The following is a 27,234-nucleotide window of genomic DNA, read 5'->3' as shown; positions in this document are numbered from 1 at the left end:
TAGAAAGAGAATTCACTGTCATCGGCTAAGTGGCTGGTTTTATTATATTCCCAGTATGACACATCCTTGATCAAGGACTCAGACTTTGTGAGGAGGTTGGTGATCACAAAGCATAGATGAACCTATGAAGATTTTAGTTCACTCTTGCTAGATCTTTACTGCTTTTCTTCTGGTTTTCCACCTTCCAAGTAGTCAAAATGGCAATCTTTTCTTTTCTTGAACCAGAGGAACCAAACTTTTATGGGACTTTCCTATATTAACTAATGATAATATTTGTAAAGAATTCTTTAAAACCTAAACTCTAAAAGTAGCTGTAAATCTGACATTTGATGGTAAATTTATATCTTCTGTAAAAAAGAAAAATCTCAGATTGGAAATTTAGAGAACTTGAGAAAGGCTTACTCTGTGTTTGTTTGTCACCTATATAGTAATGGATGAATTAAATTGGTTCTTTTTTAATCCTGTTCTTATACCATTAAAATTATTGAAAAAGAGGGTCACTTATTGAAAAACTGGTTATTTTTCTTAATAATTGGAAACTTTGTTTAGTACTTACATCTTTCTGGTCTTTGACCCTGTTATGAGTTTAGCCTGCAGGAAATGTACTGAGTGAAGATTTACTGGTTGAGTAAAAGACTGAATGTAAACAACAATTGCTTGTTATTCTTCTTCAAGGATGATCATAATATTATATTAGAGTTTCTATAGTTAAAATATAGATTAGGGTAGAGAGATAGGATATTTCCATAGTCTCCAAAACCTTCTTCCTTTAGACGCTTTGGTTTCTTCTAGCTTTTCAACAAATTGCCCTTCACTCAATTGAGACATTATTGGCTCAAATGTCTTCAGACATTTTGGTGACCAAGAAAATGACTAAGCTCATAAATGGAAATAATTTATTTATAATTAGTTTTCATAAAAGCATAAATGGATGAGGGTTTCTGCTTTCTATCAGAAGTACTTAACTGCCAGCAACATGAGTCATGATCTAATCTTTGGCACATGGAGATGATTTTCCAGAAGATAGATTTACAAAGTAATGGACTGTTTCTGCTTGTGGAAGCACCTTCTCTGGCATCAGGGGATCTCTAGGATTCCTTGGAGGACATTATGATGTAGAAGAACCTTTGGGTACAGTAACTCTTCTCAACTGGAGCTTTACGCTCACAACTGGTGTGCCTTCTTAATCAGTTGTCTTCTTGGGTCCTTTCTGTTGTGGAAAACACATGCCATTTGGTTCTTTGCCAGCATTTTCCTTCTACTCATCAGGCTTAGAGAGTATATCCTCTCTTTTTCCATTCCAGAGCAAACCTGGTCTTTGGAAAATTAGAAGTATTAAATTTCCGGGGCCCCGAGGTTACTTACTTTACTAAGCCCATGTGGCCAGTGAAGGAAATCCATGAATGATTGTAATAAATAGTAATCCTACCTTCAGTTTCTTGATCTCTATTATAGGATAATATTAGCCATAGAAGGAGAAACTTAAACCATGATGGGCTGTTGGGATGAAGTGTGAATAACCATTGAACTCTGATATTCAGAGTATGGGCACGAATCTTGTTGCATTGTCCAAATAAATGGGATTCCTGGAGCCTGCCATGAGACTGCAGTAGAGGCCACAGAGCTCTAACCAACAATGCTTCCTTGGCTGATATTATTCAGTAATTCTGACCATAATGGAATAATTGAGATGGCTTTCTGCTGCTCCATCTTTAATAGCACTCACTCTTGGGCTGAGTTATTGCTACCTTATTTTCTCACTTGACAATTACCCATTGGTTACAGGTCATTTTTCCTTTTACAAATAGGCACTTAGAAAACAGGCACCAATATTAGGCAGTCTGGTATAGAAAGAAATTTTAAAAGAGTTAAAGAGATATTCCTTCTGACATGGTCATGCAGTTTTTATTATTGTCTCATTAGTTTTATATTAAAGGAATCAATAATATTTGGCTTTCATTCTATTTGTAGAAATACTGGGGCAAGAGCTTCTTATACCATTCAGCCCTTCAACTCTTGTATCTGCTGAAAAAAATCTTCTCCACTCTACCAAATTGTGGTGCTTTCCTTCTCCCCAGATGCTCATTCCTTTGGAGCTCTTTGCACATTGTGTGATGGTCTTTTCACATTGGCTGTGACCAGGTCATCATGTATCCTCTCGGTCTTTTCCTTTCCAAATGCCATATGCAGATTTTGGAGGAAAATGGCTATTTGGGTCACTTCCCAGAAGTAGGGCTGAGTCTTTTGGATTTATACTATGGCCTAAAAGGAATGGTCTTACATGGAAGAGGTGCTGTCCAGTTTCAAGTAAATAGTTACCCTCAGGCGATGCAGGTAAGTATTTTTCCATGGTACCTTGATGATGGGTATATTTTTGAATCAGACTATTGGAGTGGTTTAATTTTCAATGCCTTCCTTAAAAGCATTTTGTAAATTTACCAATATAAAGGCAAGAAATGTGGCAGAGTACAGACCAAATCTTTGGACCTGTAGCAAGGGACAGAATGGGTGTGCTTTTATGGCTTATGAAGGAACTTAGTGCTTTCCTGGCACATTATAGGTGCTCAGCAAATGTTTATTGCTGCTAATATCATTACTAGTATTGTGTAGAATTCAATGTGAGAGGTTCATATAGAGATTTCTCAGTTGGGTGGAATATATTCTTTAAAATCTTTAATTTTTTATTAATATAGAGATTTACTTTAAATCTATAAACATGTTGTCTGTAGTTAAAATGAGGAATTAATTCTTTGTATAGCTTAGTCCTAATATAAAAGTGTGACATTAGCAGCTGCTTTCAGTCTTAAAGGTCAGTAAAATAGAACTGTTTCTCACTAACTTGTTAGGACATTTTGGAATGCTTTGGCTACCTTGGACCCATTCCAGTAGGCCAAGAAGTTGGAAATTAAAATAGGAGGGTTACTGGCACATCATTTCTTTTACATTGTTGCCTTAAATTCTGATTATATAAACTCTTATGTGTATATGTTTAAATTTCTTTTTTTCCCCACTTTATTTTTAAATATTGTTTGAGTAGAGCTCCCCTACTTGAGTAGTGAGACTGATGCAGTCATCCTTGATGATACCTAACATGGGTTTTCCTTTTCTTAATTACTCTTAATTAAGAGTCTTATTCTCTTGGGAAAAACTGTTTTCCAAATGTTTATACATAGCCATGTTTATTTTCTTGTAGTTGAACTGGCAATGATCATGGACCGTTTGTATGGTGGTGTCTGCTATGCTGGAATTGACACGGACCCAGAGCTGAAGTACCCCAAAGGTGCTGGCCGTGTGGCATTCTCCAATCAGCAGAGTTACATTGCAGCTATCAGCGCGCGCTTTGTGCAGCTTCAACACAATGACATTGACAAACGGGTAAGCAGTCAGAATGGAAGTGCTGTGGGAAAGAAATGAAATTTATTTTGTGAGTCCCTAGGAGAAAAACACCTTGTGATCAGCTCTGTCTTGCATGATATTAGTCCGTGAGTCCTTCTGGGCTACCTGAAAAGGTGAGCACCCTTCTTGGTATTTAAGGAATTAATGAACCTCCTGCCTCACCTATTATTGTTACACTTATGACAGTAAATCTTCAGAAATTAGCATACTGAATCAATTCTGTTCAAAAGATGATGCATTAACAAAGGTAGAGAACTGATGACCTGTTTGACTTACACAGTGCTCTTTAAACAAACTTGGCCTAACATCTATATGTTCAGGAGTATAAATAAAAATTTGAATTTCTGGATCTTCTTAAAATTGCAAGTTTACATATGGTAGCAGTCATTGGAACCAAATAGCTGCTATCCTCTTCAATTTCCTCTCCAACTCCTTATAGTTTTACTGTTCATGAAATATACGCATTCACATTATCTGCTATTTTGCTTACTGATGTTGTCTGCTGCTGTCATTTTATTCATCCATAGTATCATGATCTGTAAGGAAGGGGGTGCTGTTTGTATTAGCTTAATGAGCTGTTTTATGGTATTTATATACCATACAATTTACCCATTTTAAAAGTACAATTAAGGGCCGGGGATTTAGCTCAGTGGTTCCGCCGCCTGCTGCGCAAGCACAAGGACCTGAGTTCGATCCCCAGTACCAAAAAAAAAAGTACAATTAACTGTTTTTAGTATATTTACATAATTGTGCAACCATCACCACAATTTTAGACTATAGAGGGTTTTTTTAAAAAAAAAACAGTAGCAACGTTTTATTAAAGGTAGGAAAAGAAACAGGTTCTGCAGAGTGAATCCCTGCCAAGCAAAAGTAGGAAAAGAAGTATATCCTACACCGTGAGTGCAGGCCACCATGCAAGATTGGATACAGTGACCTATGGAACTATTTTAATGCACAGCCTTTAAGAGGATCATTTGTGCAGTTAGAGGATCATTTGTACAATAAGATGATCATTTGTGCAGTAACAATATTGCATTGGGGCACATATTACACTTCTGTATTTACTCAGCTGATTGTGGAGAGAGGATCTGACTTAATCTATGGTCTTCAAAGTCAGAGGAACAAAGTAGCACAGGCTGTTGGAACAAACTTGTGAATTCTGCTATAGCTGTGATTAGGGTCCTCCCTGTTGTAGGAGTTGATAAACCTATACACTGATGTGTAGACTTTTTGCTGTTCCATGCCTAACCATAAAGGGAGGACTGCGAGAGGTGGAATGGGCATATAGTGGTAGTTCCTTACAGAGCTACCATGATTGTGATTCAGTCACTGTGCCAAAGAGTCTGAATGGGAGTACTTGGCACACAGCAGGCATTCAGTTATATGTAGAATAAATTAGAATGTTATGTGAGACAGCAAGGACTGGAAGCAGCCATAAAAGGCTGTCAAAGATACCAGATATCTAGTCTTGTCCCACCTGGACGTCCAGAATAGCACCCCCATTGGTCTCGCCAATTCAGCTTTATACCTCTCCAACTCATTTTCTACAAGGCAATCAGAGTGATCATTTAAGTGAAATAAATTGAACATACAGGCTTAAATATCACATGGTCTGTCTTATATGAGAAACCAAAATTATGAAGAGCAAAATGAAAGATAGGTAATGGAAGTAGAGAGATAGATCTTTTTCAGATGGAAAGGGGATGAAGAGATGGAGGAAGAAAGGAGGGAAGAGAGAGAAAGGGTGAAAAAGGAATTAAGAAGTATTTTGTATATGTACCAACTCCACAAGGAATGTAAATATTATGTACTAGAAATACGTATTAATAAGCCTCAATTGAAAAAAAAATCGTACTGTTTTTGTTTTTGTCTTTTTGAGACAGGGTCTCACTATGTAGTTCAGGCTGGCCTTGAACTCACTATGTAGCCCAGGCTGGCCTCAAACTTGTGGCAGTCCTCCTGCCTCAGTCTCCCAAGTACTGGGATTGCAGGCATGCACCACCATACCTGGCTTACAATCATAACTTGAAACAAGTCACTCCTCTCCTTTAAACTTTTGATTTAGATTCTATTTCAGATAAAGGTCAAAATTCATAAACTTACCTAAGTTACCCATCATGTGCTATGTATGTGTTTCTGCCTTAGCTCTCCATTTTGAGCTAGCCATAGCTGGCCTTTTTCTGTTTCTCAGAATCATTATACCTACCATTGCCTGGCTAATACTTACTTTTCCTTTAGGTCTCAACTTATGTTAATTTTAGGAATCCTTTCTTCATTGGAGCTTATACATCCCTCATAGATCATCATATTACCATCTACTATTTTTTTTTGCAAAACATTTATTGGTACATTATAGATATACATAATGATAACATTCATCATAGGGAATTTGTACCACTTCATGATATATCTTGCTTCTTCTCTTTTTTCTCTATTCCCTCTTCCTTAAGTACAAAGCTTTGTTTCCATTTTTTCCTTCGATTTTCTCTTTTTTTCTTGTCCCTTCTTTCTCCCCTCCCCCTCCCTTGTTCTCTTTCTCATTTGAACATTTTCTTCCCATTTCCCAGTGTCTGTTGTACATTTTAGTCCTTATTTTTACTTTCAGTTGCTCACACCAGAGAAACAATGTGGTATTTTTTTTTTTGCTTAAATTCTTTCATTGGTACATTTTAGGTATACAGTATGTTTACATTTATCATTGGGTGCTTGTACCTGAACATGATGTATCTTGGTTCTTATTTTTTCCCCATTACCTGTGCGCCCTTCACCCCTCCACCCTTCCCTATTTACATAGACTTTGTTTCCATGTTTTTCTTTTCTCATAATTTTTCCTTTCCTTTCTTTCCTTTCCCCTTCCCCTCCCACTTCCCCTACCCCTTTGGACCTTTTCTTCCTATTTCAAATTATCAGTTATTTGTTTTAATCCTTATTTACACTTTCAGTTTCTCACACTAGAGAAACTATTCGGTATTTAAACATGTATGTCTGATTTATTTCACTTAAGAGTATGGTCTCTAGGTACACCCATCTAGCTATAAATGTCTCAAGCTCATCCTTCTTTATGACAGAGTAGTACTCTATTATATAAAAAAACCCACATCTTCTTTATCAATTTGTCGGTTGATGGGCATTTGGGCTCTTCCCAAGATTTAGCTATTACAAACTGTGCCACTATAAACATGGGTATGCATATATCACTGTGGTATGATACTTTTAATTCTTTCAGGAAGATAGAAGGGAATAGCTAGGTCAAATGAAACCTCCAGTTTTAGTTCTTTGAGAACTCTGCACAATGATTTCCTCAGTGGTTGCACCAGTCTGCACTCCCACCAAGAGTGGAGAACGGTTCCTTTTACCCCACAGCCCCTCCAGCATTTGTTATTGGTTGATTTCTTGACGACAGCCCTTCTTTCAGGAGTGGGATGGAATCTTAGCATTGTTTTAATTGGCATCTCTCGAATGACCAGTGATATTGAACACTTTTTCATATATTTATTTTCTGTTTCTACTTCTTCATTTGAGAACTGTCTATTCATTTCAGATGCCCATTTTTGGATTGGGCCTTTAAATTTGGGGGAATCTGATTTTTTTTAAGTTCTTTGTATATTCTACATAGTAGTCCTTTTCTGAGGAACAACTGACAAATATTTTTTCCCACACTTTAGGTTGTCTCTTCACTCTGTTGTTGGTTTCTCTTGCTATGCCAAAGCTTTTTTTTTTTTCATATTGGGGATTGAACTCAGGACTTGGCGCTTGTGAGGCAGGCTCTGGAACCACTGAGCTAAATCCCCGGCCTGCCAAAGCTTTTTAATAAGATGAGGTCACAGTTGTTGATTCTTTGTGATAGTTCCTGTACATTTACTTTTGCTTTGTGGCTTTAAATACCACTGCAATGAAATAATGCTTTTTTTTTTTTTTTTGGTACCAGGGATTGAACTCAGGACCTTGTGGTTTCGAGGCAGGTGGCGGAACCACTGAGCTAAATCCCAGCCCAATAATGCTTTATTTAATGTTCTTCTACTCTGTTAGAGTATAGGCCAGAAGGGCAGTGACTGTGTGTCTTTCAGATTACCTACTTTATACTCAAAACGTGACACATAGTGGACAAACATTGATTATTTATTTTTCAATGAATGGCTGAATGCTGATTGTTTGAGATGTGGCCCAGATGGGAAACCCTTTTCTAGCAACTTTTGCCATCTCTGTCTGTCAACCATCAGGGACTTTGCACAGCTTTCCTTTTCTACTTAATGTTCACTTCAGTAATAAAATTAGTTTTGGCTATTTAATGTATAAAAAATATTCTTTTTTTGTATTAAATTCTTTTATTGGTACATTGTAGGTATACAACACAATTACATTTCTCATTGGGAATTGTACCTTTGTATAATGCATCTTGGTTCTTATTTTTTCCCCATTCCTAGCCCTCCCTTCACGCCCTCCACCCTTCCCTATTTACAAAGACTTTATTTCCATTTTTTCCATTTCTCAGCATTTTTTCCTTTCCCTTCTTTCCTTTCCCCTGCCCCTCCCAATACCCCTACCCCTTTGGACCTTTTCTTCCTATTTTACATTATCGATTATTCATTCTAATCATTGGTACATTTTAGGAATACAATATAATGACATTCATCATTGGAAATTTGCACCTTTACATATTCTCTCTTGGTTCTTATTTTTCACCCTTGCCCAGCCCTCCCTTCAACCCCTCCATTCCTCCCTATTTACAAAGATTTGGTTCCTATTTTTCCATTTTCTCATATTAATCCCATTCCCTTCTAGCCTTTCCCCTAGCCCTCCCACTTCCTTTCCCTTTGCCCCTTTTCTTCCTATTTCACATGACCTATTCTACATTTAGTCCTTATTTACACTTTCAGTTTCTCACACCAGAGAAACTATTTGGTATTTACACATGTGGGTCCTATTTATTTCACTTAAGAGTATTGCCTCAGTGTGCATCCACTTAGCTATAAATGTCTCTAATTTCTCATTTTTTATGGCTGAGTAGTACTCCATTTTATAAAAAAACCACATTTTCTTTATCCAGTCTCCAGTTGATGGGCATTTGGGCTATTTCCAAGTTTTAGCTATTACAAACTGCGCTGCTATGGACATGGGTGCACATATATCACTGTGGTATGATTCTTTTAACTCTTTGGGGAAGATCTCCAGCAGTGGAATAGCGGGGTCAAATGGGACTTCCAGTCCTAGTTCTTTGAGGTATCTCCATACTGATTTCCACAGTGCTTGCACCAGTCTACAGTCCGACCAGCAGTGGAGCAGGGTTCCTCTTTCCCCACAGCTCCGCCAGCATTTGTTATTGGTTGATTTCATGATAGCAGCCATTCTTTCTGGAGTGAAGTGGAATCTCAGCGTTGTTTTCATTTGCATCTCTCGAATGACCAGTGATGTTGAACATTTTTTCATGTATTTATTTGCTATTTCTACTTCTTTGTCTGAGAAATGTCTGTTCATTTCAGATGCCCATTTTTGGATTGGGTCTTTAAATTTGGGAGGTCTGATCTTTTAAGTTCTTTATACATTTGAGATAGTACATCTTTGTCTGAGGAAGAGCAGGTGAAGATTTTTTCCCACATTGTGGGTTGTCTCTTCACACTGCTGGTGGTTTCTCTTGCTGTGCAGAAGCCTTTTAATAAGAAGAGATCCCATTTGTTGATTGTTTGTGCTAGTTCATGGGCAACTGAGGTTTTGTTCATAAAATCTTTTCCTACACCGATGTCTTCAAGGGTTCTACCTAACCTCTGTTCCAACTGGTTCAGAGTTTCTATTTTAATATTTAGATCTTTAATCCATTTTGATTTTAGTTTAGTGCATGGTGAGAGATATAGGTCTAGTTTTAATCTTTGGCAAGTTGAAGCCCAATTTTTCCAGCACCATTTATTAAAGAGGCTATCTTTCCTCCAGTGAGGGTGTTTGGCTCCTTTGTCGAAGATGAGATGGCTGAGTGTGTCTGGCGTTGTTTCTGGATCTTCTAATCTGTTCCACTGGTCCTCAAGTCTGTTTCTTTGCCAGTACCATGCTGTTTTTATCACAGTAGCTTTGTAGTATAGTTGCAGGTTGGGGATTGTGATACCCCCTGCCATGTCTCTGTTACCTAGAATTGCTTTTGCTATTCTGGGTCTCTTCTTGTTCCAAATGAATTTTTGGATTGTTTTCTCGAGGTCTGTGAAGTATGCTGCTGGGATCTCAATTGGAATTGCATTAAATCTATATAGCAGTTTTGGAAGGATGGCCATTTTCACTATATTAATCCTTCCTACCCAGGAGCAGGGGATGTCGTCCATTTCCTGATATCATCTTCAATCTCTCTTTTCAGAGTGCCATAGTTTTCAGAGAAGAGGTCTTTGATTTCTTTCGTTAGGATGATTCCTAGGTATTTCAGTTTTTTGGATGCTATTGTGAAAGGAATTATTTGCCCTATTTCTCTCTCAGTGAGTCTGTCATTGGTGTAGAGGAAAGCTATTGATTTTTGTGTGTTGATCTTGCAACCAGCTACTTGACTGAATTTGGTTATTAAGTCTAGAAGACTTTTGGTGGAGTTCTTGGGGTCTTCTATATAGAGTATCATGTCATCTGCAAATAATGACAATTTGACTTCTTCATTACCTATCTTTATTCCTTTTATTTCTTTCTCTTGTCTAATTGCCAAGGCTAATGTTTCCAGAACTATATTGAACAGGAGTGGTGATAGTGGACATCCTTGTCTTGTTCCTGATTTTAGTGTGAAGGATTTCAGTTTTTGGCCATTTAGTATGATATTGGCTGTTGGTTTTTCATAGATGGCTTCTATCAGTTTGAGGTAGAGACCATCCATTCCAAGTTTTTGTAGGATTTTTATCATAAATGCATGTTGGATTTTGTCAAATGCTTTTTCTGCATCTATGGAGATAATCATATGGTTTTTGTCCTTGGCTCTATTGATATAGTGTATTACATTGATTGATTTTCGTATATTGAACCATCCCTGCATCCCTGGGATGAATCCCACTTGATCAGGGTGTATGATCTTCTTGATGATCTTCTGCATTCTGTTTGCCATTATCTTATTAAGGATTTTTGCATCTATGTTCATTAATGAGATTGGCCTATAGTGCTCTTTTTCAGTTGGGTCTTTCTCTGCTTTGGGGATCAAGGTGATGCTTGCTTCCAGGAATGAATTTGGGAGTATTGCTTCCCTTTCAATTTCACTGAAGAGTTTAAACAGTAGTGGCAGCAGTTCCTCTCTAAATGTCTTGTAGAATTCAGCAGTGAAGCCACCAGGGCCCAGGCTTTTCTTAGTTGATAAGTTTTTAATTACATTTTCAATTTCATTGATTGATATTGGGTTGTTCAGAATTTTTAGGTCTTCTTCATTCAACTTTGGTAATTCATATGTATCTAGGAATCTGTCCATTTCTTCTGTGTTGTCCATCTTATTGGCGTATAGGTTCTGGAAGTAGGTATTGATGATCCTCTGGATTTCTGCTGGGTCTGTTGTAGTTTCACCCTTTTCATTCCTAATTGCATGGATTTGGGCCTTTTCTTTCCTTTTTCTGACAAGGTTGGCTAAAGGTTTGTCAATTTTGTTGATTCTTTCAAAGAACCAACTCTTGGCTTCATTGATTTTTTGTATCGTTCTCTTAGTCTCCATTGCATTGATTTCTCCTCTGATCTTTATCATTTCCTCCCTTGTATGAGCTTTGGAGTTGTCCTGCTCTTCTTTTTCTAGAAGCTTGAGGTTCAGCATCAGGTTGTTTAATTGGGCTCGTTCTGTTTTCCTAATATGGGTATTCACTGCTATGAATTTCCCTCATAAGACTGCTTTCATTGTGTCCCATAGATTCTGACATGTTGTATTGTCATTGTCATTTAATTGAAGGAACTGTCTGATTTCTTCTTTAATTTCCTCTGTGACCCATTGGTTATTCAGAAGTGTGTTGTTCAATTTCCACGTGTTTATGAAATTTTTTGAGTTTCTTTTGCTATGGATTTCCAATTTCATCGCACTATGGTTTCATAATATACAGGGGATAACTTCAATTCCTTTGCACTTACTTAAACATGTTCTATGTGTGAGTATGTGGTCTATTTTGGAGAATGACCCATGTGCAGCTGAGAAGAATGTGTATTCTGATTTTGTGGGGTCGAACACTCTGTAAACATCTGTTAAGTTCATTTGTTCAAGAGTTCGATTGAGTTCTAGTATTTCATTACTTATTTTTAGTCTAGTTGATCTATGTATTTGTGACAGTGGGGTGTTGAGGTCCCCCACTACAATTGTATTAGTGCATATATGACTTTTCATGTCCGTTAGTATTTGTTTTATATAGTTGGGTGCACTAGCGTTTGGTGCATAGATATTTATGACTGTCATCTCTTCCTCTTGGATTCTTCCCTTTACAAGGATATAGTGTCCTTCTTCGTCTCTCTTAATCAGTGTTAGTTTGAAATCTACTTGATCTGCAAAGAGGATAGCTACTCCTGCTTTTTTTGGGGTCCTGTCACATGGAGTATTGTTTTCCACCCTTTAACTTTCAGTCTATGAGTTTCCTTTTGAATTAAGTGTGCTTCTTGTATGCAGCATATTGTTGGATTTTGCTTCTTGACCCATTCTGCCAGTCTATTTCTTTTGATGGGTGAATTGAGACCATTAACATTGATGGTTATAACTGAAACGTATTGACTTGTCATTGCCATGACTTTTTGTTTTTGTTGGGTTCTCCCCCTTTCCATTTAATTTCTTGTCATGCCAGATGGGTTCATTCTGCTTTGCTTCCTGGGGTTGTGATCCTCAGTGTCTGTTCCTAGGATATTGTGTAAAATTCTTTGTAGTGCTGGTTTGATATTCACAAAGTTCCTAAGATGCTCTTTGTCATGAAAGTATCTTATTTCTCCATCAATTTTGAAAGATAGTTTTGCAGGGTACATCAATGTGGGTTGGAGGCTGTTTTCTTTTAGGGCTTGGAATATGTCACTCCAAGCTCTTCTTGCCTTGATGGTTTGTGTTGAGAAGTCTGCTGTGATTCTGATGGGCTTTCCTTTGAATGTGATTTGTTTCTTTTCTCTGACTGCTTGGAGAACTTTGTTCTTCTGTTGTGTTTCTGGAATCTTAACAATTATATGCCTATGTGTAGATTATTTTTGATCAAGGCTATTTGGAGTCCTATATGCCTCACTTCTCTGTATGTCAAGCTCTTTTCCCATGCCTGGGAAGTTTTTTGCCATTATTTCTGTGAAGAGATTTTTTCATATCATCTGCACTCTCTCCTGTTTCTTCATTGAGCCCAATCAGTCTTATGTTATTCTTTTTTGCATCATCTAGCAGCTGCTGGATTGATTTCTCATGTTCCCTTATAATTTTGAAGCAATTTTTCTTTTCCTGGTCACTAATTGCAATCTCATCTTCTGTATCTGAAATTCTGTCCTCACATTGGCTCATTCTGCTGTGTAGACTTTCAATGGAGTTTTTCATGTCCTGGAAATCTATTTGCATCTGTTTTATGGATTCCATTTGTTTCTTATTTTGGGATTCCATCATGTTCCTAAGCTCCTCTCTAGATTTATTAATCATGTCTTGCACTAGGGGCACAATTTCTCCTGTTATCTGAGAAATTATTTCTGATTTCATTTTTTCCAGATCCCTTTTTGTTGCCAGTTGAGTGGGTCCAGGTGGTTGAGTATGAGAGTGTTCCATCTCATTTCCCTTTGGGGTTGCTGTAGGTGATCTGGAAGTCTGGTTTTGAGACTTAGTTATGTGTTTTCTCATTTTGACTGGGGCGGGGGCCTGTTAGCGCCTGCAAGGATTACCCCCTCTGAGCTGGGTGGGGTGGGACAGGGGCCGGGACCAGCGTTAGGGATGGTGACCCAAAAGCCCTTTCCTGTGGGCTGGGAGCATTGGGAGGGATGGTGGCCGGGAAACCCTTTCCGCTGGACCAGGAGCAGTGGGATGGTGGCTCAGAAGCCCCTCCGTCTGGGCCGGGAGCGGTGGGAGGGATGGTGGCCCAGAAGCCCCTTCCTCTGGGCCGGGAGCAGCGGGACAGAAGGTGGCCCAAAAGCCCTTTCCTCTGGGCTGGGAGCAGCGGGAGGAATGGTGACCGGGAAGCCCCTTCCTCTGGACCAGGAGCAGTGGGACGAAGGCTCAGAAGCCCCTACCTCTGGGCGGGGAACAGTGGGACTCAGTACCTTGGTCTGGTGGTCTGGTGTTCTCTGCATCTTTGTAGTGTGGAATCAGGTGGCTGCCTGTCTGCAGCGGGGTGATTCGCTGTCTTCTGTGCGACTGAGGACATGCACAGACCTGCCTATGTGCAGTGGGCTGATTGGGCGTGTGTTCCGCGCGACTGGGGACCTAGGTAGGGCGTGAACAGACCTACCTGTCTGCAGCAGGCTGTTTCAGCGCGTTCTGTGCTACTCAGGACCTAGATAGGGCATGAGCAGACCTGCCTGTCTGCAGCGGGCTGTTTCAGCGCGTTCTGTGCGACTCAGGACCTAAATAGGGCATGGGCAGACCTGGCTGTCTGCAGCGGGGTGATTAGGCGTCTTCCGCGGGCCTCAGGACCACGGTAGGGCGTGCAAAGACCCGCCTGTTTGCAGAGGGCCGACTGGGCGTTTTCCGCGGGACGTCGGTAGGGTGTGGGCAGCTAAAAAATATTCTTTGACATTTAGAGTACACTAAAGCTGTACTTAATCTTAAGCCGGCCTCAGTCCACCTTCTTCATTTTGTAGCAGAGGAGAATCTAGGAGACATTTGGAGACTTTCAAACTCCTGTCAAGTAATGGCAGAAGTGCTTATGTTTGTTAGATTCCCTTCCTAAACAGTTCTGCTCATCCAGGCTCTAATGAATCTTCAAACCCACTCCCATGAAATTGTCTAGGTTAGGAATTTCTGAGATCATAGATCCTCTATTGAATTTTTTATATGTTTAAATATTTCAAATAACTTTTAAGAACATTCTTTACTTGGAGCAAGGCACATCTAGAGTTACCACAATTTTCTAGTATGTAGGCAATTTTGAACATTAAAAAATTCTTCTGTGCTTTTTTAAGTGGTTTTGCTTTTTCTTTTCTCTTTTATTTTAGGTCTTCATGTAAAACCTTTCTCAAGTCATCATGAACCAATGCATCTCCCCTGGATTACAGCATTTAGCAAAAATATTTAGTATTTTTAGTATCCTGGTGATTTTATTGTGGAAAATTGTTATAAATTACACAGATACAATTCATGCCTCAGTTTCTATTTCCCAGGAAAAATTAACATCATGAAGTACAGTCAGTTAAGGTCTATATTATGGTTTACCTCATTGCCAATTGGTAATTTGTCCCTGTGTTGACAATATCAAGGTTGTGTGATACTCAGCACATTTTTTCTGCCTCAGCAAGCATACATGAGGCTATGATACATTCTCATGGCTATCAGAGGCTCCCTGGAACACTAACAGGGCAGGTCCCTTAGGAGCATAAAGATATATCCTACACCCATCTCCCAGAGAACAGTTTTTATAGTAAAAAAGAGTACTGGTTTGAGAACTGGGAGTTATGAGTCTATTCCTGGCTCTTTTCTCAGTCATGGTGTGACCTTGGGCAAGATGCTTAGCATTTTAGAGGCTCAATTTCATTGTCCTGTGATAGTAAAAACCACCAGCCCAAGTGCCTCATAGTTTATTACACAGATAAACAATGACAGGTGAAGGAGTGCTTTAGGAAGTTATTAAGGCTATACAGATGTTAATTTGTATTATTGCTGAGCCTCACCTTTTTAAATTGGGCTGTTGCCTAACCATATGTCCAAGGATATTGTTGGCCTTTTTTTTTAATGCCTACTCTGTCCATTAATATAAGGATAATGAAATGGCTGAAGTTGGCAGACACACACCGGAAATTAACATAAGCCTACCAACAACATACTACTGGGTGTTAGTCAAGACACATATGTCAAAATTTAAAGTTTCATTTATAGATGTAAACACTAAGGTTCATTTTCCATTTAAAGGATTTAAAGGACCAGGTGTGGTGGCATATGCTTGCAGTCCCAGCTCCCTGGAGGCTTAAACAGGAGGATTGAAAGTTCATAGTCAGCCTGGGCAATTTGGCCAGACCTTATCTCAAGATTAAAAAAATAAATAAAAAGGACTGGGGATGTACCTCAATGGTAGAGGACCCCTGGGTTTAACCCCTGGTACTGAAAAACAAGTATTGGAGGATTTTGTTTTCCTCTAACCTAAGAAAGACATATTTTTAGTACTATCTTTTCTGTGATAATGAAGATTTTGAACCTGAAATAAAATAGAAATTAGGATTAAATTTTGCTTGCATTGTTTTGAATAGTTTTTGTGAAAAACTGGAACTTTAAAGTATTTACAATGTGAGCAAGAGATGTCACCTGTACTCATTCTTCCTGTTTCAGTAGTATTTTTAGATGTTATGCCAAATGAACACTTAGATGTGAAAGCTATACTAAATCCAGTTTTCTTTATAACTCAAATGTAGGTCACTTATGTATGAAATACTTTCGTAGTGCGAAAATTGAGATTATTGAAAATGGGAATCTTTTTACATGACTATTTTTCTACTCTTTTGTTTACTCTTTGGTCATGAGAAAATTATTAAGTAAGAATCAGTTAGCTCTCTCTTAATCTAGCAAAATTAGATTGCTGTGCATAATTTGTTTATAAAAATCTGAGCCCCACCCTCAATTATTGGTTAGTATAATATGGTCATGTTGTCTCCTAGACGCTTCTTAAGTCAGGTTTTTATAACTTTATCTACATCATGAAGTACACATTGCTTATAGTCTCTCAGTTCAGCTCATAAAAGATTTCTTTACCAAAAGATAGGATACGACTCTAGAACTAGCCAATCTGAGGTTTTAGTCTTGACTATACCACATGTAGCTTGTAGAAAGCTACAAGTTATTATGTAGCTTGTAGGAAGGGTGTGTGTGTGTGTGTGTGTGTGTGTGTGTGTGTGTGTAAATGAAAATGCTTTTAAAAACTATAAAATGCTTTTAAAAACTATATTTTCCTTTAAGCAAGTATTTTTGTCAAAATATAGCAGCACATTGATTTATGTGAAACTATAGATGATTTAATATTTGAGCTCATTTGGAAGATGTTCTATTAAAGACAATCTAATTTGAATTTCAGGTGAAAATGCAGTTGAATATTTTGACAAAATAGGGGTAAAGTTGGTTAGTTATTTGAGTTTTTAAACAAGAGTAGGAGTTCTGAGAATTTCCTGACCTACTCAGGAATCTGTCCCTAGAATTAGTTTCCCTAAATCACCATTTTCTAAAGAATGCTCCCTAAGACATGAGTTTCTTGAGATTTTAATATCTATTTTATTTTTTAAAAATCTGTTTCTGAATCAAATGAGTTTGGAAATGCTTGCTTAAAGCAAAATAGGCAGGTTATTTTAAGAAAATGATGGTGAACCTTTTGGAGCTTTCAATGATAACAAACAACCCGCTGGGCACGCGTGCCATAGTTTGCCACCACTTTTCTAGGACATGGTAAAATCTTTTACATACTAATCTTCATTGTGAAGAAGGAAGCAATATGTAACTTTTCAAAAATGTTTTGATTGTAGAATTCCACTAAAATAGTCTTGGAAATAATGTTCTAGGGAAACCAGTTGAGAAAGCACTTCTTGTGTTTTCAACTCTTCCTTCACTCATGTGGAAATTGCACAAGAGGAGCATGCACTTAATAAGCAATCAATTGTTTTTCCCTTCCCCAGTTTCTTTTTAACAAGAATTTCCTCATACCATATCTTTTCAGTCTACAGAGGATTAAGGATTGGGCAAGGAAACAGCAACTGTATATTCATGATAGTAATGGGGTATTGAAGGTGTGGTTGATATTCCCTTTAGTATTTACATCTTACCTCTTCCTCATGCCTCCATTCCTTCCCTCCCTCTCTTCCTGGGGGCTGGAGATCAAACCCAGGATTTTCTGTGTGCTAGGAATCACAACCGCTGAGCTATATCCCTAGCTCCAGAATTAATATTTCTAATTCTTTATCTTTTGATTACTTGAGATTATCCATTACATCTTTTTAAAATGTCATCTGAAATGTCTCTGTATAAGAAATAATAACATGTTTGAAATACCATTGCCAAATACGCTTCTTTTGACTCTATTTTAGTTTTATATATATATATATATATATATATATATATATATATTTTTTTTTTTTTTGGTACCAGGGATCGAACTCAGGTCCTTGCGCTTGCAAGGCAGGCGGCGAAACCACTGAGCTAAATCCCCGGCCCTTTAGTTTTATACTGAGCACCAGAGAGAATGACTTTCAGTTAGCCAAGTTGGGAGTCTCTAAATGTACTTTTATTTAAAGAACATTGTGATAGCTAAGCCATAGCATATAACGTTTGCTTTGAATACTATGCTCTTTAAAATAACCCATTTTCGATTTAATGAGATGTTTTCCATTGCACTTTCTTTGCAAGTGCTAAAAGTACTTCACATCTTTAAACTTTTTTTTTCTGTCTGTGTCTACTGGAAACATCTTGGGCCTGAATTTGCTAAAGCCTACCAAAGTTATTATATTTTTAGCATGCATTAAAATTAACATGACCCAGCAACCATACCATAGAAGTGTTGATAATATTACACTTTGTCGCTGGCCACAGTTGGGATATATAAGATGACTCGATGGCACAAGGAGTTAGCCTCTAATAACTTGTTCCTGGCATATTTCTGCACCCAACCTTAGCCCGGGACTCTCACAACCCAGCCTTTATCTTATTGCTGTTAATGGTCACTGCCTGATCTGCCCTGAAAACTTCCTAGCTATAGCCAAGGCTGTGTTTGACCTGACCCTTTGAGAGAAATCATCACCCAAAAGTGAGTTAAAATATTGTCTGAACTAATCCTACCTGGGCTTATTTTGAAACCCTGGGAGTATCAGAGCCTTTGACTCGAAATAGTTTTTTTTAAAGGGAATTTGGATCATCTAAAGAAAGAGAGAAAAGTCTTTGAATAAAATAGAGTCATTGCCAGGGATTTAGCTTAGTGGTTTCACCGCCTGCTGTGCAAGCGCGAGGACCTGAGTTCGATCCCCGGTACGAAAAATAAAATAAAAAATAAAAATAAAAAATAAAATAGAGCCATTTGTCAAGGCTTTCCTGCCTAGTCATGAGCCTTGATTTATCCTATCTTGTTCTGTCTTTGTATGTCTGCTCTGTTGGAATTGTAATTATATTTAATAAGAAAATCTCTTTAGACTGTTTAAAATATTCTCTTTTCTTATATTTGTGCATAGAGGTGGTTTATGAGATAAATAATAGGAAAAAGACCATCACCATTTTTTCTAAGTTACTACAGAATATTGAGGTCCTTTCAACTTGGAGCCAGGTGGTATTAGTCAGCAATTTCTTGGTGAGTGCTTATTCTTACTTGGAAATGCTCGTCCAAATACCTCCTAGGGTAGGAAAAACTGAGGTCTATGAGTTGTGACCTAGCCAGGGTCTTCTACCTTTGTGTACCTTGGCGGGGCTGGGTGATGGAATAACATTTATACAGCTTACAGATTTTTAACAATTTTCTTGCCCACATGATAACATTCTTCTGCTATCAGTACTTGCTTGGGGGGCTAATTTATACCCATACTTCTAGCCCCATTCCCAAACAATATGGAAGGTGTCTTAGTTTCTTTATCACTAAGACACAATACCCAACACCCTCTAATTAAAGGAGAGTTTTGTTTTATTTTCCTTCCTGGTTTTTAGATGATTTTATCACTCAGGAGAAAAAGGAGTTAGGAATCAGATGCCTGGCTCCATGTTAGGAAAGGCATGGTGGAAGGGTTGGGTGGAGAAAAGCTGCTCACATCATGGTGGCCAGGAAGCAGAGAGGGAAAAGAGGGGCCAGAAAAGAGGGTATACTCTTCTAGGTCATTCACCCAGTTACCTGCTTCTAACCAGGCCTCACCTCCCAACAGCAAATCAGCTATGATCTCATCAGTGGAGGAATCTACTGATAAGTATAGCAACATGAACCAGTCACTTTCCAAACACATGAAGTTTTGGGGGGGAACATCCCAGATCTAAAAAATAACATTCCTTCTCTGGCCTCCAGAAGACTCATGTCCACCTGGGCCTGGTGGCACATTCCTGTAATCCCAACACTCAGGAAACTGATGCAGGAGAATTTTGCAAGTTTGAAGTCAGCCTGGGCTATACAGTGAATTCAAGGCCAGCCTGAACTACACAGAGAGACCCTGTCTCAAAAACAAACACCTGGGTGTGGTGGTGTACGCCTTGCCTGTAATCACAGCATTCTAGGAGGATCCTACAAATTCAAGGCTGGTCTGGGCTACATAGCAAGATCCTGTCTCAAAAAAAAAAAAGACGTGTCCATCTCACTACCATCTCACTACGCAAAATGCATTTTGCCTATCTCTTAAGAGTCACGACAGCTTTAACAGTTCCAGCATTGCTGAAGTCCTCTGAGACTCTTAGGCAAACTCTTATCCGTGAGCCCCTGTACAAATAAAGAAGCTAAAACACTGCTGACTACAGTGGCACAGGGTAAACATTCCCACGCAAATGGAAGAAATGGGGATAGAAAGGAATGGACCAGCAGGGCAAACATTAAATCCTGTATCTCCCTATCCAGCACACAAGGCAAGTTTTGAGATGTGAGATGTGAGCTCCAAACCAACTGGGCAGCACTTCCCTCATGGCATCACTGGCTGCAGCCCTCATGGTCTCCTCTTAGGGTGGCTCTGCTCACTGCTTATGACATTCTTCAGCAAACATTTCACGTTCCTGGCTTCTCTAACTTCCTGGGGTCTCCACTGTGCTTTTGGATTCCCTCTCACAGCTTCCCGTAGTGCCTTTTCTGGGGCATGCTGCCTGGCCTCCCAGGTTAGTTTTTTGTTTTTTGGGGTTTTTTGGTACTGGGGATCGAATTCAGGACCTTGTGCTTGCCAGGCAGGCACTGTGCCACTGAGCTAAATCCCTGGCCCCAAGGCTGCCTTCTGAAATCTGGCTGGAAGCCTGCCTGACCCCACAGTTCTTGCATTCTGCATGATCATAAACCCAGCACCACATGGATGACGCCAAGGTCTGCCGCCAGCTCAAGCAGTAGCCAAGTACCCTAAGTCATGGCTGTAGAGACTTCTGAGTGCCTGGATGGCTAAGCAGTATTAAAGGAATCAATTTCCTGGCCTTTCTTGAGTAGGGCACTCTAAGTTCCTGTCTTTAAATGAAAGCTTTATAGTTTTGTACTTTCAAGCCTGCAGAGGGCACAGTCTTGCAGATTCCTGAGATAGTGGTAAGCCAACTTTCCTATTGTTCTGTTGCAAATTATTGGCTTTTTTTTTTTTCCGGGTACCAGGGATTGAACTCAGGACCTTGGGCTTGCAAGGCAGGCATGGCACCACTGAGAGAAATCCCCAGCCCTGTTGGCTTACTTTTAATGCCAATCTTTAAGCAACCATACTCTCCTTTCCCTCAACTTTTCAGGTGCTTCCTTTTGATGAATCATTTAACTGTCCCATTTGCTTCTGATTCTCACTTATGTCTTACTAAAAACATCAAGCAGTACTCATGAAACAGCCTGTTGGGCTGCATTGAAATTTCCTCCACTAGATTGGCCTGCTCCCCTTGGTCTCAGTCTCCCACAAAGACTCAGGAGGTAGGTAAAATGTAGACCATAATACACATAATATACATGGTCTAGCTGCCAAAGGAGTCTGTTCCAAACTGAAACCTCCCACACCTGGCCTGTCTGTTGCTTTCAGCACTCTGGTCTTCCATTAAGCTTGGCTTACAGTATTCTGGGGCTTTTCTGGGTAGCATTTCCAAACCCATCTAAACTCCTGAGAATCACTTTCAGAGGCTTCTAAGTTACAAGATTGTCTTAGTTACTTTTCATGTTGCTGAGACAATATACCCAACACCCAAAGTTAGAGGAGGAAAGGTTTATTTAGCTCACAGTTTATAGAGGTTTCAGTCCATAATGGGGAGGCTCTGAGGCAAGGTGGCATTGCAGAGGAGAAACAGTTCATGGTAGGCAGAAGGTAGCAAAGCAACAAGGGGCAACTACAGCTCTTTCTGTTCCTTATACTTATAGACTACTTAGGGCAGGTAGCACTCACCTCTTTAATCCTAGTGCCCTTGACCCTAGCATTGCACCATGAATCAGTCACACACTCTAGATCCAACCACCTCTGAAAAAGTCCCACCTATAACTACATGAGGCTTTGGTGGGACATCTAGACACAAGCCTTAACAATGGTCAGGTAGTCACAGTAACGACCCTACTTCTCAGATACCTAAATCAGTCTTCGGCACTGAACTTAGAGGAGAGTTTTTATTTTGGCTCACAGTTTTTAGAGGTTTCAGTCCATAGTTGGCTGTGTTGAAGGGAAGGCAAGGATGGTGGAAGAAGTGTCTGGTGGAGAAAAGTTGCTCACATCATGGTGACCAGGAAGCAGAGAGAGAAAGGAGGAGCCAAGGAGGGAGATAATACTCTTCTCGATCCTGCCCCTAGTGATTCGCTTCTAACCAGGCCCTACCTCCTAACAGCAAGTCAGCTCTGAACTCATCAGTGGACTAATCTACTGAGGATTAGTCTCCATGATCCAATGATCATGATCCATGATCCAGTTACCTTCCAAACATATGAAGCTTTTGGGGAGCACCCCAGATTTAAACCATAATAGTAGGAAACAAGACTAGAAAGTGAATCCATGTAATGTGTAAAGTATTGTCACCTGGCCCTTCTATGTTACATCAAAAAATTATTCTCAAATTTCTGCATTCTGTTTTTTTTTTTCAGACAGCATCTTACTATGTAGTTCAGGTTGGCTTTGTACTCATTATGTAGCCCAGACTGGCCTCAAACTCATGGCAATCTTTCTACCTCAGCCTCCCAAGTGCTAGGATTACAGGTGTGCACCACCATGCCTGGCTTAATCTCTGCATTCTATAAACATACAGTGGAGATTTTGACACAGAACCTTTCCATGTAACCATAAGCACATTTTGAGCTATGGGAAAGTACAACAATAATTTTAAATCTTTCATTCCCTGGCACCTCAGAATATGAAAATTGTAATCCCACCTTTTTAAAGCAAAAAGAAAATAAAATCTAAACCATTTCTGCTACACGTTTTAAAAAATCTGCCCCAGGTCACCACTAAAATTGAGTAAATTTGCTGTATATTTGCCACTGGAAGATTGTGGATAATTTTGTTGCTAAGGAAAAGCTATTTTCATGTTGCTACTTTAATTTCTTAGGCACCTGCTGTCATCTGTCCCCCCCACCCCCCTTTCTGGCATGCACATGCTCTGTGTGTGTGTGTGTGTGTGTGTGTGTGTGTGTGTGTGTTACTGAGAATTGAACCCAGAGCTCCTGCACTGAACCACATCCCTAGCCCTTATTTTATATTTTTAGACAGGGTTTCAATAGGCTTCCAAGTTGCCTGGGCTGGGCTCAAACTTGTGATCCTCCTGCCTCAGGCTTCCAGAGTGCTGGGATTATAGGTATGTGCCACTAGTCCCAGTTTGTCATCTGTTTTCTAAACAGGATTTTTAAAAAACTAACCATTTATGTCTAGACATTCTTAGTATTCTTGGCTGGTGTAGGACCTGCCCTAGCAACTGGAAAGATACCATATGTACTGAGAATGTTAGTTGTATTCTGTGGCACAGGCTGAGAATTTTTTTTTTAAGGTGACAATTTCACATTTATTTGAGGTAGAAAAAATTAAGGGTAAGGGAGGGACTGGCTCTGTAGAGCATGCTTGGGCTGAGTAAAAGAAAGGAAAAAATAAAAACCAAAATAAAATACAGGTACATCCTACAGCATGAGGGTGGGCTACCATGAAGAAGCATGATAGCTTGGACTGAGAATATCACAAGCACATTATGTTTAAAAATTGGAGCACTCCAAATTAATGAATGATAGATGGACTTCTAGATCATATTAGGGCCAAATCTGGAAGTAACTTTTAACTTTCAAAGTACGTTTCCTTTACACCATTTAAAAACTTCAAGTATTCAGTGCTGCTTGTTTTGTAGCTATTGCATAATATGTTTAAAAAAAAAAAAGGATGGGATTGGAGGTGTAGCTTAGGGGTAGAGTGCTTTCCTAGCATGCACAGGGCACTGAGTTCAGTCCCCAATACCTTGAAAAGAAATAAGTAAAATAATGAACTGATGCATTATTACTGATTTCCGTCTGATTTGACTCAGAAGATTCAGAGTTTATGGTTTCAGTTGAGCCAGCTTTTTAAAGGTCTGACAAAACCCATGTGTGAATTCAAACTATGGCTTATACTGATTCTAAAATAGGCTTATGTTAAGCCCTAGAAGTCCCAAATGTACTCTTTAAATGAAGCCGTCGAGTAATTCACCATTCCCATTTGAGGTGAAATATCCCTTCAGATTTTCCTAGACCTCAAAAATTTATTTTAAAAAACAGTGAACTTGGCATGAGCCAAATTAAACCTCTCCTCCTTAAAAAATGAACTTGGTTTGGAATTTTTAAAAGACTGCAGCATTTTAACCTTTCATTTCAGAAATTCTCTTATCTTGAGAGTCCTATATTTTCAATCCTCTTATCCAGTGCATTGGTTACCCACTGTGGGGATATTATCTGTCATGGCGTGGGAGCTCTGCTTAGTCGTGTCTAGACTTGGCCCCGAGGTGTTACCTTAGCTATTAGAAATTTTGTGTCAGCACCTTGCTTTTGTTGTCATTAGCTAATTTCTCACATCTCTTTATCACTGACAGCTATCTTTGGGGTCTCATCTCTCTGAGTAGACTATTGAGTTAAATATGTCAAAGAAACTAAATGCCAAATTATGCTCATTACCAACACAACTCATTCCTGAGAGCTGAAAGCTATTGGAGAGAATGTTTCTGAAACACATAATGTACTGAGCTCACACTGAACAGTGTCCTTTGGGCAGTTCGTGCTTTACATCCTGGGTGTCTCTGTAAGAAAGAAGCCTCCTTTCAGCAGTGTCATGTAGGCTCTCTGAGGGATTCAGGCCCTTGACAGTGTCAGGTCTTTTTAAAGTGTGGTGCTCAGGGTGAAAAGCCTAAGCTGAGGTTTCTTACTCCAGAGTGGACATGGTTTTCCTTTCTTTTAGTCTAAACAGTGTGCCTCTGGTGATAAACCTGACACTGTCATAGCTCTCATAGCATTTGCCCTGGATCTGTGGGAAGCCTGGAAAGAGACAAAAAATACTCACTTAAGCTCTAGTATCCAGTAACTCACACACCCCTCCCCCAGTATGAATGCCCTTCCCTTGAAGCCAGGAGGATACAACTTCAGAGCTGGTGTTTTCCATTTAAGTAACCCCCATCCTACTTCTCACCCCTCTTCTCTCAGAGCATCACTGGGATCAGTATTCTCTTGTTTGACCTGGTTTACTGTGTTTCTCTTAAGCACCAAGGTGCCATGTCTTTGTTTCTTTCCTCTAATATAGAAGGCAATTCTGCACATATTCTTGTCTGCCTATTCATGATCTCTAGTTCACTCTTTTCCTCCTGAAGGCCTGCCACAGTGAATACTTAGATTTGATTTGTCCTTTTGTTGGCCTTCTCATCCTCCTAAATCTTTGAGTTAAAGCTTAGCTTGTGTGTGCCACTGTTTGGCTACATATTTCTTACACCTTGTGTTTGTGCTGTAAATTTTGGGGACCAGGTCCAAGTCTTACATTTATTTCTATTAAATTACAATATAACTCATCCTTTGGCCTCTTTTTTCAGCCTATCCACTCTGACTCCATTATTTAAAATCCTTGCTTCTACTTGGTTTCCATCTATATGTAAGCATGCCTTGCCTATCTTGGGACGGCCAGGTGTTTTGCTTACTTGGCTGGTTTTTCTTGCCAAATGGCAAGCTGCAACAAGAGGTGGTCTTAGGCTGTCCTTAATGTGACTTTTAGCATATAATTCAAACTATAACTGACCTTTGCCAGCAGATCTTTTATTATCACTGCAACTTTCACATCCAGGGTGAGGGAATGCTACACTTGTAAATAGGTTGTGGTCTCTAAGGTATCTCCTCTCTGCCACCAAGGATTCTTTAGTCATTGTCTCAATTTACTTTGGCAGGTCAGTTTGTTGACTTATATCATAATGACTGCAGACATTTTCAGTAGCTTGTTAGAAACAATTAAGCATTGATACCAGTTGGTTAAAGTATAATTTTATTTTTGTCTGTATCATTCTAAATATATTATTTCCCTTTAAAATTTTTTTTTTTTGAGACAAGGTCTCACTTTGTAGTTTAGGCTGGGCTTGAACTTACTGTGTAGCCCATGCTGGCCTCAAACCCTCAGTGATCCTCCTGCCTCAGCCTCCCAAGTGCTGGTATGACAGGCATGCACCACCACATCCAGCTATTATTTCCTTTATCTATCTTCTGTAGCCACTTGTCCAAGGCTCTATAACAGTCTTCCTTATCCTTAGTGCTCCTAGTGCATTAATAAATTACATATATTCTTTTGCATCCTTGGGCACTGTCATCTGCCAGCCATGTGGATATGAATTCAAGTATCTCTGCAGATAGTTCTCATCTCCTGTGTCTACAAGTCACTTTGAAATAGAGGGCCAGGTTGACAATGTAATCATGGGACTCTAGTACATACTGCAGCTTTAATGGTAGTGTAGATCAGTAGTGTGATTCCCACAAGATCAGTGTCTCCAAAGTGTCATGACCAAATTGATATAACAAGTAGTTTAGGTGGTTAATGGATAAACCAGTTGTTATTTTGTTACACTTGTTTATTGGGAAAAATAGAATTAATTTGGAGAGTCATCTAAAGAGGTAATAGTACAGATGCCTTGAGAATATGGTAAACACTACAAATGATCTAGGAATACCTTTAAGAAGCTATTATAGAGCAAAACTTATTTTAGGGAATAACTACATCTTGTTCTCCATTGCATTTCAGATTTAATATAGTGGCTAGCAAGGAATGTGCAATCCGTAAATATTAGTTACATGAGTAAATCCACTTGAGCCAGAGTAATCACTCTTCTTTAGTATGGGACAGCCTAAACACCTATATCCTTCATGTAGTTATTTATGTTTTGCTGATTTAAATTATCAGAGGTCCAGCTTGGCTGTTGCGTTTTGAGAAGTTGTAGTAGCTAACTTGTACATCTGTGTCTGCAGATCATTTTGCATCAGGGTGTGTGTCTTTTCTTTGGGCAGCACATTATATACAGGTGCTAAGAGCAGCTTTGTAGTAATAGCACCACTCAGCCACTGGAAGACAGCCCTCAGGAAGTTTTCAGGAAAGGCCTCTGAGAGTGCAATAGTAGTCCAAAAGCCATATCCTTTATCCGAGAGTTTCTTTAGAGCCATATTGACTGATACTTTTAACATGCAGCTCTTGGTCAGCTTAATCTTCTAGCTTTCCAGTAAAAATGACAATGATTAGAAATCATTATTATTAAAGTGATAGAGTGATAGCACACTGCCAGATTTTTTTTTTTTTTTAGTACCGGGGATCAAACTCGGGTCCTTGCGCTTGCGCTGCAGGCAGCGAAACCACTGAGTTAAATCCCCGGCCCCAGCACACTGCCAGATTTTAAGAGATGACAGAAGTGAAAACCATCCATTGCCACTGTATTGCTCGGCAGTAGCATAAAGGACATTCATAATGTCTCCTGTTTTAGAAGGGACAGGATGAATAACACATTTTAGCAAGACATCATCGACAAACATCCAAATTCATGACATTTTATCATGATAAAGGAAAAATATCTGGCCTCTGGAAAAGTAACTTCTGAGGAATGTTTTACTCCCTAAGGAAGCTGATAAATAGAGCATCACTGTCTCTCTGGCTTCAAGGCTG

The 27,234-nt window shown here is 39.2% G+C and overlaps 1 protein-coding gene across 9 annotated transcripts in view; it reads left to right on the top strand.

Annotated features, from left to right (window-relative positions):
- The window catches only part of Cpeb3 (cytoplasmic polyadenylation element binding protein 3), a 212,148-nt gene that overhangs the window by 167,948 nt on the left and 16,966 nt on the right, over positions 1–27,234 (top strand). For all 9 annotated transcript variants that reach the window (XM_021253046.2, XM_087185572.1, XM_013069855.3 and 6 more), the window contains one exon: positions 3,194–3,375. In XM_021253046.2, coding sequence (XP_021108705.2) covers positions 3,194–3,375 — 182 coding nt within the window. The remainder of the gene's footprint in view (positions 1–3,193; positions 3,376–27,234) is intronic.

The sequence above is a fragment of the Heterocephalus glaber genome, unplaced genomic scaffold (assembly GCF_053883595.1).
Source record: "Heterocephalus glaber isolate CG9 unplaced genomic scaffold, H.glaber_assembly_v1.0 deba00001497, whole genome shotgun sequence".
NCBI lineage: Eukaryota > Metazoa > Chordata > Mammalia > Rodentia > Bathyergidae > Heterocephalus > Heterocephalus glaber.
The sequence above is the reverse complement of the archived record's forward strand: the minus strand, read 5'-3'. Positions and strand labels throughout refer to the sequence as shown.